We start from the raw sequence: 10977 nt of genomic DNA, 5'->3' as shown, positions 1-10977 counted from the left end.
TTTTACACTTAATTAATGACTTCACAAATGTTGAGTTTTTATATGTGTACTTATTATGATAATATTCCCTTATAGTACCTCAACCAAGGATGATATGTAGTTTATCTCTAACTACAACAGTGGAAACGCATGTCTGAAAGTATTCAATCAATACAAAACACAATCCAAAATAATTTAAAGAAAAAATCTGCCACCTCAACTTGTCAGTATTATACATCTGTCATCCAGGAATGTTCCATACAGAGATTTCAGTAAATAGTCACTGAAACCTTTACTATGCCAATGCCATATTAACAATACTACCATGGTACAGGTGTCTAAAGGTACTTATTAAGTGTACACTTGAATACCACAGATTTTAAGACACCATTCCAGTCAACACGTTGTATTACACATTGTAAAAAATCTTCACGTTAATAGTTGATAATCTGAGTATTGTGTCCCAGTCCCAACAATTACACATAACCTATATTCAAAAACAGCGCTGAAGAAGCTGACAAAATACTATCCAAACGTCTCACTCGTTTGCACTGCTCAGAGGAACACAACTATGCTACTTCTATTAGCTAACAGCTAAGAGCGCGGTGAAAGGTCTGACATCGCATAGCATTTAAACACTTAAAAGATTTCATTTTTGACACGTAGCTGGAGTATACGAGTCTGTATTTACACCTAGCAGCAATAAAACCACCATCTTTTCCCACATTCTCTTCTGAACAATTGTCCAAGTACATGAGGTGGAATGTGCATTAAAAAAGATGCTTAAGTTTCCATCAAAAGTTGGTCTTGCCTTTTTATCCAGTTTTTTTTTTTTCTTTTTTACTTTTTTTCGTATAAATCCTACTGGCACAATAGATTTTACTCATTACAGTTTGCAATTCATTTTTGGCACTTAAAATATAAATACAGTCTTTTCTTTTTTTCCAAAAATTAAGCACAGTTTTAAAGTAAAAGCACAATTTCCAGTGATAATTTGAGGTGGAACTTTGGTCTCCATATTATCGACTGGATTTACATAAAATGCTGGTCATAAAATGGAAAAATGACAAACAGTTATGAATGAATAAATAACTTATTAAATAAATAAATAATGAAATAAATAACTTGAAGGCCTCACAATATTTTATAACTGGTATAATAAGAGAATAGCTTAATTCCACCATTTTGAGGTGTCTTCAATTACTGTTAGTATACAATATACTGCTGAGCTAAGATTTGGCCCCTGCTTTTGGTAAAACATAGTTCTACCTTAAGTGGAATGGGAGGTGAGTTTTTCAGTGGTTAAAAGTGCAATTGTGACAAGTGTAAACCAGGGGAATGTCCTACCTACAAGTATCTGAAAAGTTACAGTACGCTACGTTTCTGTTTACTGTGAGTGGATGTTTCTTCCACATGTGCTACTTTTCCTGTAGTTTTAAAATCTCTTTAAATCTCTACACTTAATTACTAGATACAATCTAATTTGGACAGTTCATCTATGTGATAAAATATAATCTTATAGTACAGTGTGCAAGATTCTCCACAAGCATACAGTAACAGAACAGCCTCCTGGCCAATGGGTTTTAGGTGCTTTTGATGAGGTATGAATATTGGCCCATATTTCAGAGGGGCAATTTGCCTTCATTGAAAATAATAATTATGACCCTTGACTGAGGGTCATGTGGTTGCTAGTGAAGTAAAAGAAAAATGCATGTAATCAATGCTTTAAACAGAGGAGTGTGGAAATGATATTATGAGTGAAGATGCTGACTTACTGCTCACCACATTTGTAAATAACACAACGTTCTAATGGCAAATTTCCCATATTCCTTTAGTGTGCCCAGATGGAGTTTTTCAGTAGTACCTGTAGAGTATTGTCAGCCCATCGGTACAATGGTGGATGACAGTGAAGGGTCCAGTGTGCTAAATAAGGATAAGCCTTCAGCTGTCTTCACTCTCCACTGAGTCTGTACACTGTCTACAGAGGCAGATCTGTGCTGTTGTGGCGAGTCTTTCTGGAAGTGCCGTCGTCCCGGGGCAGAGCTTTCTGCAGGTTGGACATGGCTGCGGTTTTCTTCAGGTCTATAACGGCGTAGCACTCACTCCGACGTGGTGCCTGCTGCGAGCCACACATTTTGGATGGTAGGCGCTGGTGTTGAGGCTGGCCCCCCCCGCTGAGTGCTGTGGGGCAGGGCTCTCCCTCCAGGTCCACCTGAATGTAGTTCAGCTGCCGAGTGGGCATGTGGCCATGCTCGCAGCCCCCTGCTCCGGACCTCGACCTTCTACGGAAATCAAAGTTAAATATTCTGCCGCCTCTGTCGGGCTGACAGGAGCGTGGTGGAGGAGGGCAAGGGTGACGTAGCCGTGGCGGCTGCACCTGCTCAGTGTTCACATAGTTCTGCAGAGCATCTCTGTGGATGCCCCTGCTGTCTTGGTGGTACCCATTAGGTGTCCCCGGCCCTTCAGAGAACTCATATTCGTCAAAGTCCTCCTCCTCTTCATCATACTCATCCTCATCTTGCTCGTCCTCCTCCTCTTCCTGCTCTTCGTCTCGCTGCAGGGCACTGTACTCCCACACAGGGGGCAGCGACGGCAGGTTCTCATAGTTGAGCAGAGCAGTCCTGCGGTGGCTAATGCCTCGGTCACAGGGATAGCCCTGAGGAGGGAGGGAGGCTGGCCCGTGGGAGTGCAGCAGAGAGTGGGAGTGACTGTCCCCAGTGGTGCTGCTGCTGCTGCTGGAGCCCACAGACTGGGACACGCTGCTGGGGCTGAGGCGCTGCTTACGACGCAGCCCGTTGATGTTTTCATAGGTCAGCTCGCTGCTGTCTGAGAGCTCATGAGTTTGGTGGCGCAGCGCATGATGATGGAAATGATGGTAAGAGTGAGAGTTGCACAAGTGCATAGAGGGCTCGTCTCCTTCTGTCTCTGAACCTGTGGCGCCCTCTACTGGCTGCAGACTGTGAGGGTTGAGCCTTTCTCTTTCTCTCTCCCTCTCCATTAGATGGCGCTGTGCAGGAGTGGGGCCCAGCCTGAACTTCACCTCCTGTGAAGATGGCTGTATGAATACCTGAGGGTCTTTATGCTCCTCCATGGAGCAGCAGCGCAGGTTGGACTGAGCAGAACTCTGGCCTCCTCGAGCTGTTTCAGAGAACGTGCTGGGGCGAACTTCAGGTAGGGAGTGCACACAGTGACGCATAGAGAGATCCCCCTCCATAGTAACAGTATTTACATAGGTGTGAGTCTGCAAGGTAGAAAGACACATCCAAATATGAGAAACTTGGCTAGCTTGATTATTAATACACAGAGAAATAGCTGACCTGGTCCTCCAAACCTATCAGGCTGTGACCGTGCTCCTCTGTGATTGAAGGCTGAGAGTCGCCTCTGAGAGGGTAACCTGGGTAACCATTTGGAAAAGCCTGGCCAGGAAATCCTGGAGCTGCAAAACACATTTGCATAAGTGCTTAGAGAAGTTAAATGACAAACAAAGTTTTAGACTTTGTCAAGCATAATTCAGCATTTCTTAATTGAATTAGGTTAGCAAAAAAATGACAGGGGAAAAAAATGTCCTGAACTGGTTTTATATGTAGAGTATGTGTAAAAGAAATGCTACATAATACCGTCTTCTTAAAATTTGCAACATCCTGCTTTTGATGTAGTTAAATAGACCTAATTATAGGAACCTGTCTCATGATTAATGTGTCTGTAAGCGTCTGCAGGTGTTTTGTCACCTCTGTGCCACTTAACCTGAGTCTTAAAATAATCCACAGAATGGCTGCTGTCTTGTTGAATCCCTGATCTACTATTAATCCCAAATGGAGAGTTGTAGAGCAGGACTGCCTTGGGCCCCTGAGTGCCTGACTCACTGTTGGGTGTCTGTGGGGTGCGAGACATTTCCAGCTCTGGAGTGTGACCACCGCGACCCATCATCATCGACTCCTCCACCACATTGATGCTGTTACACTGCATCAGCTCCTGCAGCAGGTTGAAGATCTCTTCGGCACGAGAACACTTGAAAGCAAATATTCCTGAACAAAAAAAGAAGCAAAAAAACAAATACAAGTTATATCAGCCATGTAAAAATATCTAACTATGACACTATGATATTATCCCTGTAAAAAAAACCCCTCATAGTAATATTTATGGGGATGAAGGACTCATAGTATTAAATGCTATTGTTTGTTTTGTTTTTCTGCCAATGTGAATTCAATCACAATTATTGCAAAAGATGAAGTTTAAATCTGCCAACTAGGCAAATTGTAGGAGTGACACGCCTACAACAATTTGTCCAGTTGACAGATTTAAACTTCGTCTTTTGATATGGATCAGACCTGGACGACTGAAGAAAATCATGATTATCATATTTCAAAGAAGAGTATGTAAGAGTATAATTGAATTATGTGATCTACACTGATGTATATATAGTAACGAATGGTCTCAAAAAGTTGTCAACTTGACACGGTTACATTAAGAAGTTTCAGCTTCTGTCAAGATAAAGTATCATGGTTTATGTAGATTAGTGTTGTCATGATACTAAAATGGCAAAATTTAAAAATGTATTTAAAAATAAATGATTACAATACTATGGAAAACATGTGATATACATTTTGATACCACAATAAATTACAGCTGCAGGGCTGTTTTATTATTTCAATATTTTTTGGTGATTCCCAAAATGCAGTCTTGTTAAATGAGCCTTTGTATACAAATTTATATTCATCATACATAACATACAGAATGTCATAATTATTAATTGTTGTCATAATTATAACAATTCCTCATTTATTACTAAGAATGAATAAAAGAGAGTCCTTGAGCCTACCCTGTCCGGTCTGACAGCGCCGCCCGCTCTCAAAGGAGAACAGGTTGGAGTCGTATCCATAGCGACGCAGGCACAGGTATGGCCACCGGATGGCGTCCCGTTTGCGAGTGTGAAGGATGAGCTCAGTCTGGGTGAGCTCCATGATCCCAGAGCCCAACTCGTTCCCCTCATCATCAACATTGGTGACCTAAAAACAGATCTTACAGTTAAAATAAAATCTGACAAAAAAGTCTGAAGGCAATTAAATAAATCCTGCCTTGAATTTGGTGAGATGGTTGTCTCGGATGGGGTCTCTGTAAAGACAGCTCCAGCAGCTCCCCATAGCTACAGCAGGCCAGCTGAAACCTAAACACAGGGAAGATGCAATGATTACTTTGATGAGTCTCATTTATAAGAGTATATTCATGAACAGTGGCCTATGTCCTTCATGATAAATGCAGTGTTTATATTAGTGATTATTAAACAAATACCTTATATTACATAGCCTACATTTTACCAATGTAATATCATCAATTCAAATACTAGCCAATAAATTGAATAATAATTTCATTAGTCTTCAAATAGTATCTTCTAAGACCTCAGCTAGCATAGAAATGAAAAGAAAACCTTACTCAGTCTAGGCCATCAGTGAAAATGTTTTTGGTTCAAACCCCGGGTCTTCGACTGGGCATTGTGGTCACACCGTACATCTCAGTGACTGACATCTTTGAGGAAGACCAAACAGTCCTCCCCCTTAACAGAAAAAAAGACAAATGCCTCAGATACTGCATATTTACGTTTGATGATGAACCACAACTAGAAATTTGTTCTCATGTAAACAAAAATGTATAATTGAAGCGATAATTAATAATGCTTATTAAGCTGTAACAAACGTGTACATGATTTAGTAAAATAAATACTTTAATGATAGTGATGATGATGATGATGATAATGATGATGATTTTCTTTAACTTGTTCTCTCTAAACTTTAATTCAATTTCGACAGAAGGCTTAAGTTACACTGATAAAGCTGTTGCACATCTGTAATGTGCTATCCATTTGATGCTCTGGTCTTAGCTCTTGTGAGCCAGTGGATACATTTGGCGTGGCTGGCCGCTTCGCTCGCTTGTAAACAGATCAAGCCGCCGCAATGTGAGCGCTCAGCCTGGGCCTGACTGATGCCAGCAGCACTCGGCACCAGCACTCCGCTACTTCAGGTCAAAAATGCGTGCAGCTACAGTGCTAGCTAACATTTTAAATCCCTACTATTTCCATGCTATTTCACAGATAGACAGTACGTCAATTTAGCTTTCAACAGCAAAAAAATCACAGCCTTTCGCTCAATTAGCCAAGCCGACGCTGCACCGTGAGCGAGGGTTGGTTTGCTCCATGCCCGCGTACACTTTCCCATAGTTCAGAGCGCATCAGAGGCGCTCTCTAGCACCTCACCACAGCCTCAGTGAGGGCTCTGCTCGGCGCGGTGTGGACACAATAGCTTGAGCGCATAACTGTGAACGAACAAGTGGATAACGACAGCGATGGTTTGCTACTCACATGTCAGACACGGGTTTTATTGGCCCTAATGCGAAAGAAGCATTGATACAACGACCAGGAGTCGGCGGCAGCTGCTGCTGACAGTGGGATGTGGCACTTGAGCGACAGACAGAAGGAAAAAGATGCAGCGGGAGCAGTAAAATGTTGTTATTTTTCCTGCTATTACGCCCCCTGCAGCAGCACGGGCCTCTGCCTGTATGACATTTCCTATGCAGCTGGGGTGAAAGTTCACAGCAGACAACGAGCTGTGGGGAGCAACAAGAAGGTACAGACTGGAGGACCAGAGAGGTGATGTCCAGAGGGAGGAGTAGCCGCAGACTCAGACGACATCGGGGCATAAGAACATTGATATAACACTGGTATACCCTAACACATCTAGTATTTGCATGTTTGTGAATGGGTGAAGAAATAACTCATTTAGTCGGTTGTAGTGTTTTTTGGCATATAACAGCTGTTTATTAGCAAAATAGATGACAGAAGTGTGCTTTTTTCTGCTTGAATAGTTCGATCCTATAAACAAACGCAAAAGAAGATTCTAATTTCTTTAAAAAGAATACCCACGTGTATTTAGTTTTGTCTCAAAAAGTACACGTGTCTAAATTTCTGTTTATCTCATTTTAACGTCGGCTATGAGGCCAATTAATAAAAAAAAAAATTAAGTCAGTGGCTATCCCACGGTAAATTCTTATTATTTTTTAAAGTTCAGTTTTTAAAAGACATTAATTAATTAATTATAAATGAGCCCAAAATTCCATTAAACGCTCAAACATTCCTTTATTTTGGCATAATCCGTGAACACGGTCAAAAAGACTTCCTCATCAATTTGCAACACCTGGCTTTGCTAATTACAGGTCTTAAATAGGTAGTAACCCACTGACAACAAACACATAGTGCCACACAGTGGCCGGAGGTGCATTGCATTTTGGACACAACAAGACTCCTCACCAAATTGTTAGCCTCCTAGGTACTTTTTTTTTTTTTTTTATTGAACGTTATTATTACAAATCACGTTGAGGTAATAACATCTAAACAATCAACAAGCAATCAAATATGGGGAACACAGCTTCTGTAAGGCACAAAAAGGAGCACACCATATCTAGACCACAGAGCCAAAATCAAAACAAAAGGACCTGAGACATCGAACACAAATTTTTTTTGGCGCAGACAGATTTAAGCAATTTCAAGGAGGAGTAAAGTTGTTTAAATTCATTCATAAAATGTTGGAAGCAGGGGGCAGAGTCTCTCCATTTACAACAATGAATATGGTATTTAGCCGCCTCCTAGGTACTTGCATTTGTTCTTATATACACTGAAGTAAACCTATAAGCAATGATTAAAAGAATTTCGCATCGTGTGTGCTTAAATCTCAAGGTCTCTTTCGTTAAAGGCTCTCTGAACTGTCATGACGTTAGGGTCACGTCCACAACTATACGTTGTCACAAGGAAATAGTGTAACAAAGAAATACTGACAAAAGCAGGGAGAAAACTGTGAAGGGTCCTTGTACCAATTTGCTCCAAAAACATGTGGCGCGTAAATAAATTTAATGAACATGACAATGTGCTTTCGACCTATCACATCGCGTTGTTGTGTGACGTAATGCAGCTAGGTTTGGCTCGTGTCTGCAGCGGCTGTATGGATTTGACCATACTTTCATGAGCGGCTGAAACAGCTTTGCGAGTTGTCTGTGAAATGTTTTGAGGTGAGGTCTATGAGAAAGAAAGCGCAAAGTACGGTCAAGTTTATTGAAAAGCTACTGAGAAGCTAAGGGTAAGTAACTAGGGACTAGGCTACCTTAAATAACCCGCAAATGGCAGCCCACACCCATAAACTGGTTTTGTTCACTTTATTCTTAAAATTGGCAATCATTTTGCTGAATATATTTTTTGTTGGCTTGTTTGCAAGTGTAACAACTGATAAGACACTGTTTCTTTATATGCCCAAATTATATATGTATACGCAACATGCAAGTGCCACAGGATTTAAAGTGCATATGAGGTTCAACAGCACATTTTACTAGAAGATAATTAATATCATTATATTTAAGATTTAACTAAAAACTTGCCTCGTTTTCTTTATTTATTTAGTTTTTTGTGTGAGTTTATAATTTTACTTCCTAGTTGGACAAGATCTGACATAACTCCATACTATTACTAAAACGTGGAACAGTACTTTGACAATGTTTAAATCCAGGCTCAAAACAGTCCTGTTTAGCTGTGCATATGACTGAAAGGTTTAACATTAAAGGAGAAAAGTGCAGACTTTTCTCCTTTAATGTTAATTTTTTGATGATCATTTGTGATTGTATGTTTTGATTTGTTGTAATGTGATTTTAATGTACTTTGAATTACCTTGTGTATGAATTGTGCTATACAAATAAACTTGCCTTGCCTACTTGACAACCATAATGCAGACAAGGACCATAACATGTCTAAATTGCACAATGTTTATGATTAAAAAATAAATAAATGACAAGACATATATTGTTAAATGAAAGTTTAAACAGCCAGAAAAGTGCCTTGCTTGTGCATAAATTGTCCCTGTATTTTGCATGAAATTTTCCATGTTGATTACATAAGTAGAGGTGTCCCATTTTTTTGGCCTTCCCTACTTTTTTCCCCACATACCACCACTTAACTGATATAAAACTATGGTATATTCACCACTAGTAGGTACTATCCCACCAAATCAAGTAATTATTAGAAAAAAACCCAACAACTAATATGCATTGTTGTTAAATGTCATAGTGTTTAGTTAAGTATAAATGTTTATACCACAAGTTGATTATTGATGAAAAGAATAACTCATTTAAAATTTGACTACTACTGAAATGCATTGTTTGTCTTTCTGCTATCTCAGGCCATGTCTGGGTGGAAACCTATTATTGGAATGACCACTCTCCCAATCCTAGGAGGACTTGCTGTGCGCTTTATTACACGCAAAGAGGTGAACAACTGGTACCCAACATTGAAAAAACCCTTATGGAGGCCACCAAACGTAGCATTCCCAATAGTATGGACCTGTTTGTACAGTGGCATGGGGTATGTCCCAGGAGCTTTTAGTATGCTATGTTAGTTTTATCCTGGTTTGATTTACTTTGGTAAATGCTGCAGGTATGGCTCCTATCTAATTTGGAAAGAACTTGGTGGATTTACTGAAGAAGCACTGGTTCCACTGGGATTGTATGGTGTGCAACTGGCGCTGAATGTGGCATGGCCTTGTATCTTTTTCGGTGCTCACAAGCTTAAATGGGTACATTTACCAACAATTATAACAAGATATGACAATTGTAACATGCTATATTTCTATTTTGATAACTCTAATTACATTTCACTCCTTAGGCTTTAGTAGAGATTGTGCTGCTCACTGGCACTGTGGGAGCCACTATGTGGTCATGGTATCCCATAAACAAAACTGCCACTCTGCTCCTGGCTCCCTATCTGTCCTGGCTGTGTCTCGTCACTTCCCTCAACTACTGCATCTGGAGAGACAATTCTGAGGAGGGAAAAAAAGAATAAGGAATGTTTTTCTATTCAGCCACTGTAGATTGCTTTTTGTTTTTCATACTAAATAACTGAAAATTGATTAAAATGTGTGTCTATGTGCAGATCTTACTAAATGAAGATTCCATATCCATTTCCATATAGCAGATTTATTTCCATACAGTAATTATAATTGAAAAACTAGTTTTTCTAGATTTTTTTCTTGGCTGTCTTCTGGCGGTTTAGAAGAAAATCTCTGCATTAACATCTTCCACAAACCCTTCTTTTCTTCATCAATTTGTTGCATGCTTCCTGTAAATGAAAACCCACTTCATAATAAAGTGCCTACAACACATCTGTATTGTGGCTACCTGTACATACCAGAAAGAAGAACTCTACATTCTTCCACAGTTACACCTGTAAAACTTGTGTCTCTTACTCGTGGGAACTGGGAGAAAAGAAGACGTAATAAATTAATAAATATATATTAGTCCTATTTATATCCTACATCCTATCACCAAGCCACAATTTGTGTACAACTCACTCTTTGTCTTTATACATTAGTGTTTATCCGAGCCAGACTTTCGGTCATATTTTTCTGGGTCTGAAATCTGAAGGAAAACAATAAAAAGACGACAATGTATTTCTGTAATTAACTTAACAGACATGACTGCTACTTAAACCAAAATGTACTTCATAAAAAGAAGGGATAATGTGATATGAATTTAATACGCAGCTTTATAAAAATAAAACTATTGTATAAATTAAAAAAAACTCAGAAATGTTCTACAAAGCCTGCAAGGGCACGCTGAGGGTTAGCCCTAGCTTAGCCCGGTTTGTTTTGCAATGCGTATCCACCGTAAATCCACTACCTATGTACTCTCCCTCTCGAAAAGTCGCTGCTACTCTCTGTCTTAAAAACGTTCCCAGATCCCGTGCTTTTTTGCTTTGATCTCTTGGCCATTCTTCACATAATTTAAGAAAACGACGATATCGCGTCGCTGACATTTTGAACGGGACTAAAAAGCAAAACAATATAATTTTGAACTTCGGTTATCGCCGTACTTGTGCAACTTTTAAATTGTTCCCCTCTCAGACTTGAGTCAGATCCTCTCACGTTCACCTATCGACAAAAAACATGAGCGTACCCGGCGTAAAATAAGAAT

General features: G+C 39.8%; 3 protein-coding genes across 6 annotated transcripts; 1 reads left to right on the top strand and 2 right to left on the bottom strand.

The window, feature by feature from the left end:
• Positions 1 to 289: 289 nt before the first annotated feature.
• On the bottom strand, positions 290 to 6461 carry frs3 (fibroblast growth factor receptor substrate 3). Its single transcript, XM_055221601.1, has 7 exons — positions 6332 to 6461; positions 5410 to 5530; positions 5055 to 5143; positions 4799 to 4985; positions 3843 to 4004; positions 3297 to 3415; positions 290 to 3220 (listed from the first exon to the last, which is right to left on the bottom strand). Exons 3-7 carry the CDS (start codon positions 5118 to 5120, stop codon positions 1958 to 1960), a joined length of 1797 nt encoding a protein of 598 aa, XP_055077576.1. The 5' UTR covers positions 5121 to 5143; positions 5410 to 5530; positions 6332 to 6461; the 3' UTR covers positions 290 to 1957.
• On the top strand, positions 6420 to 10166 carry LOC117371139 (translocator protein-like). Of its 4 annotated transcripts, none has more exons than XM_055221602.1 (4): positions 6420 to 6596; positions 9189 to 9370; positions 9443 to 9581; positions 9671 to 10166. In XM_055221602.1, exons 1-4 carry the CDS (start codon positions 6420 to 6422, stop codon positions 9845 to 9847), a joined length of 675 nt encoding a protein of 224 aa, XP_055077577.1. In that variant the 3' UTR covers positions 9848 to 10166. The 4 variants fall into 4 exon arrangements, with proteins under 4 accessions (XP_055077577.1, XP_055077578.1, XP_033822654.1 ...); XM_055221603.1 differs by having other exon boundaries at positions 6570 to 6619; XM_033966763.2 differs by lacking the exon at positions 6420 to 6596 and adding an exon at positions 7961 to 8099.
• LOC117371144 (ubiquinol-cytochrome-c reductase complex assembly factor 2) lies at positions 9962 to 10873 on the bottom strand. The gene is given in 4 exon segments (XM_033966770.2): positions 9962 to 10123; positions 10193 to 10259; positions 10356 to 10422; positions 10692 to 10873. Coding segments are annotated over 4 exon segments (387 nt in total). The 5' UTR covers positions 10820 to 10873; the 3' UTR covers positions 9962 to 9998.
• Between the last annotated feature and the right edge of the window lie 104 nt (positions 10874 to 10977).

Source organism: Periophthalmus magnuspinnatus, chromosome 5 (genome assembly GCF_009829125.3).
Source record: "Periophthalmus magnuspinnatus isolate fPerMag1 chromosome 5, fPerMag1.2.pri, whole genome shotgun sequence".
Lineage (NCBI taxonomy): Eukaryota > Metazoa > Chordata > Actinopteri > Gobiiformes > Gobiidae > Periophthalmus > Periophthalmus magnuspinnatus.
Note: the sequence above shows the minus strand (reverse complement) of the source record. Positions and strands in the feature narration are given on the sequence as shown.

What these genes read in the sequence shown, in the direction of transcription:
- frs3 (XM_055221601.1), bottom strand. Translation starts at nt 5,120, where the DNA reads ATGGGGAGCTGCTGGAGCTGTCTTTACAGAGACCCCATCCGAGACAAC. An exon ending in CACCCCACAGACACCCAACA is followed by an intron (nt 3,416 to 3,842) that starts GTGAGTCAGGCA and finishes TGTGTTTTGCAG; the next exon opens with CTCCAGGATTTCCTGGCCAG. An exon ending in TGATAGGTTTGGAGGACCAG is followed by an intron (nt 3,221 to 3,296) that starts GTCAGCTATTTC and finishes TCTACCTTGCAG; the next exon opens with ACTCACACCTATGTAAATAC.
- LOC117371139 (XM_055221602.1), top strand. Translation starts at nt 6,420, where the DNA reads ATGTGGCACTTGAGCGACAGACAGAAGGAAAAAGATGCAGCGGGAGCA. An exon ending in CTGTGGGGAGCAACAAGAAG is followed by an intron (nt 6,597 to 9,188) that starts GTACAGACTGGA and finishes CTGCTATCTCAG; the next exon opens with GCCATGTCTGGGTGGAAACC. An exon ending in GTGCTCACAAGCTTAAATGG is followed by an intron (nt 9,582 to 9,670) that starts GTACATTTACCA and finishes TTCACTCCTTAG; the next exon opens with GCTTTAGTAGAGATTGTGCT.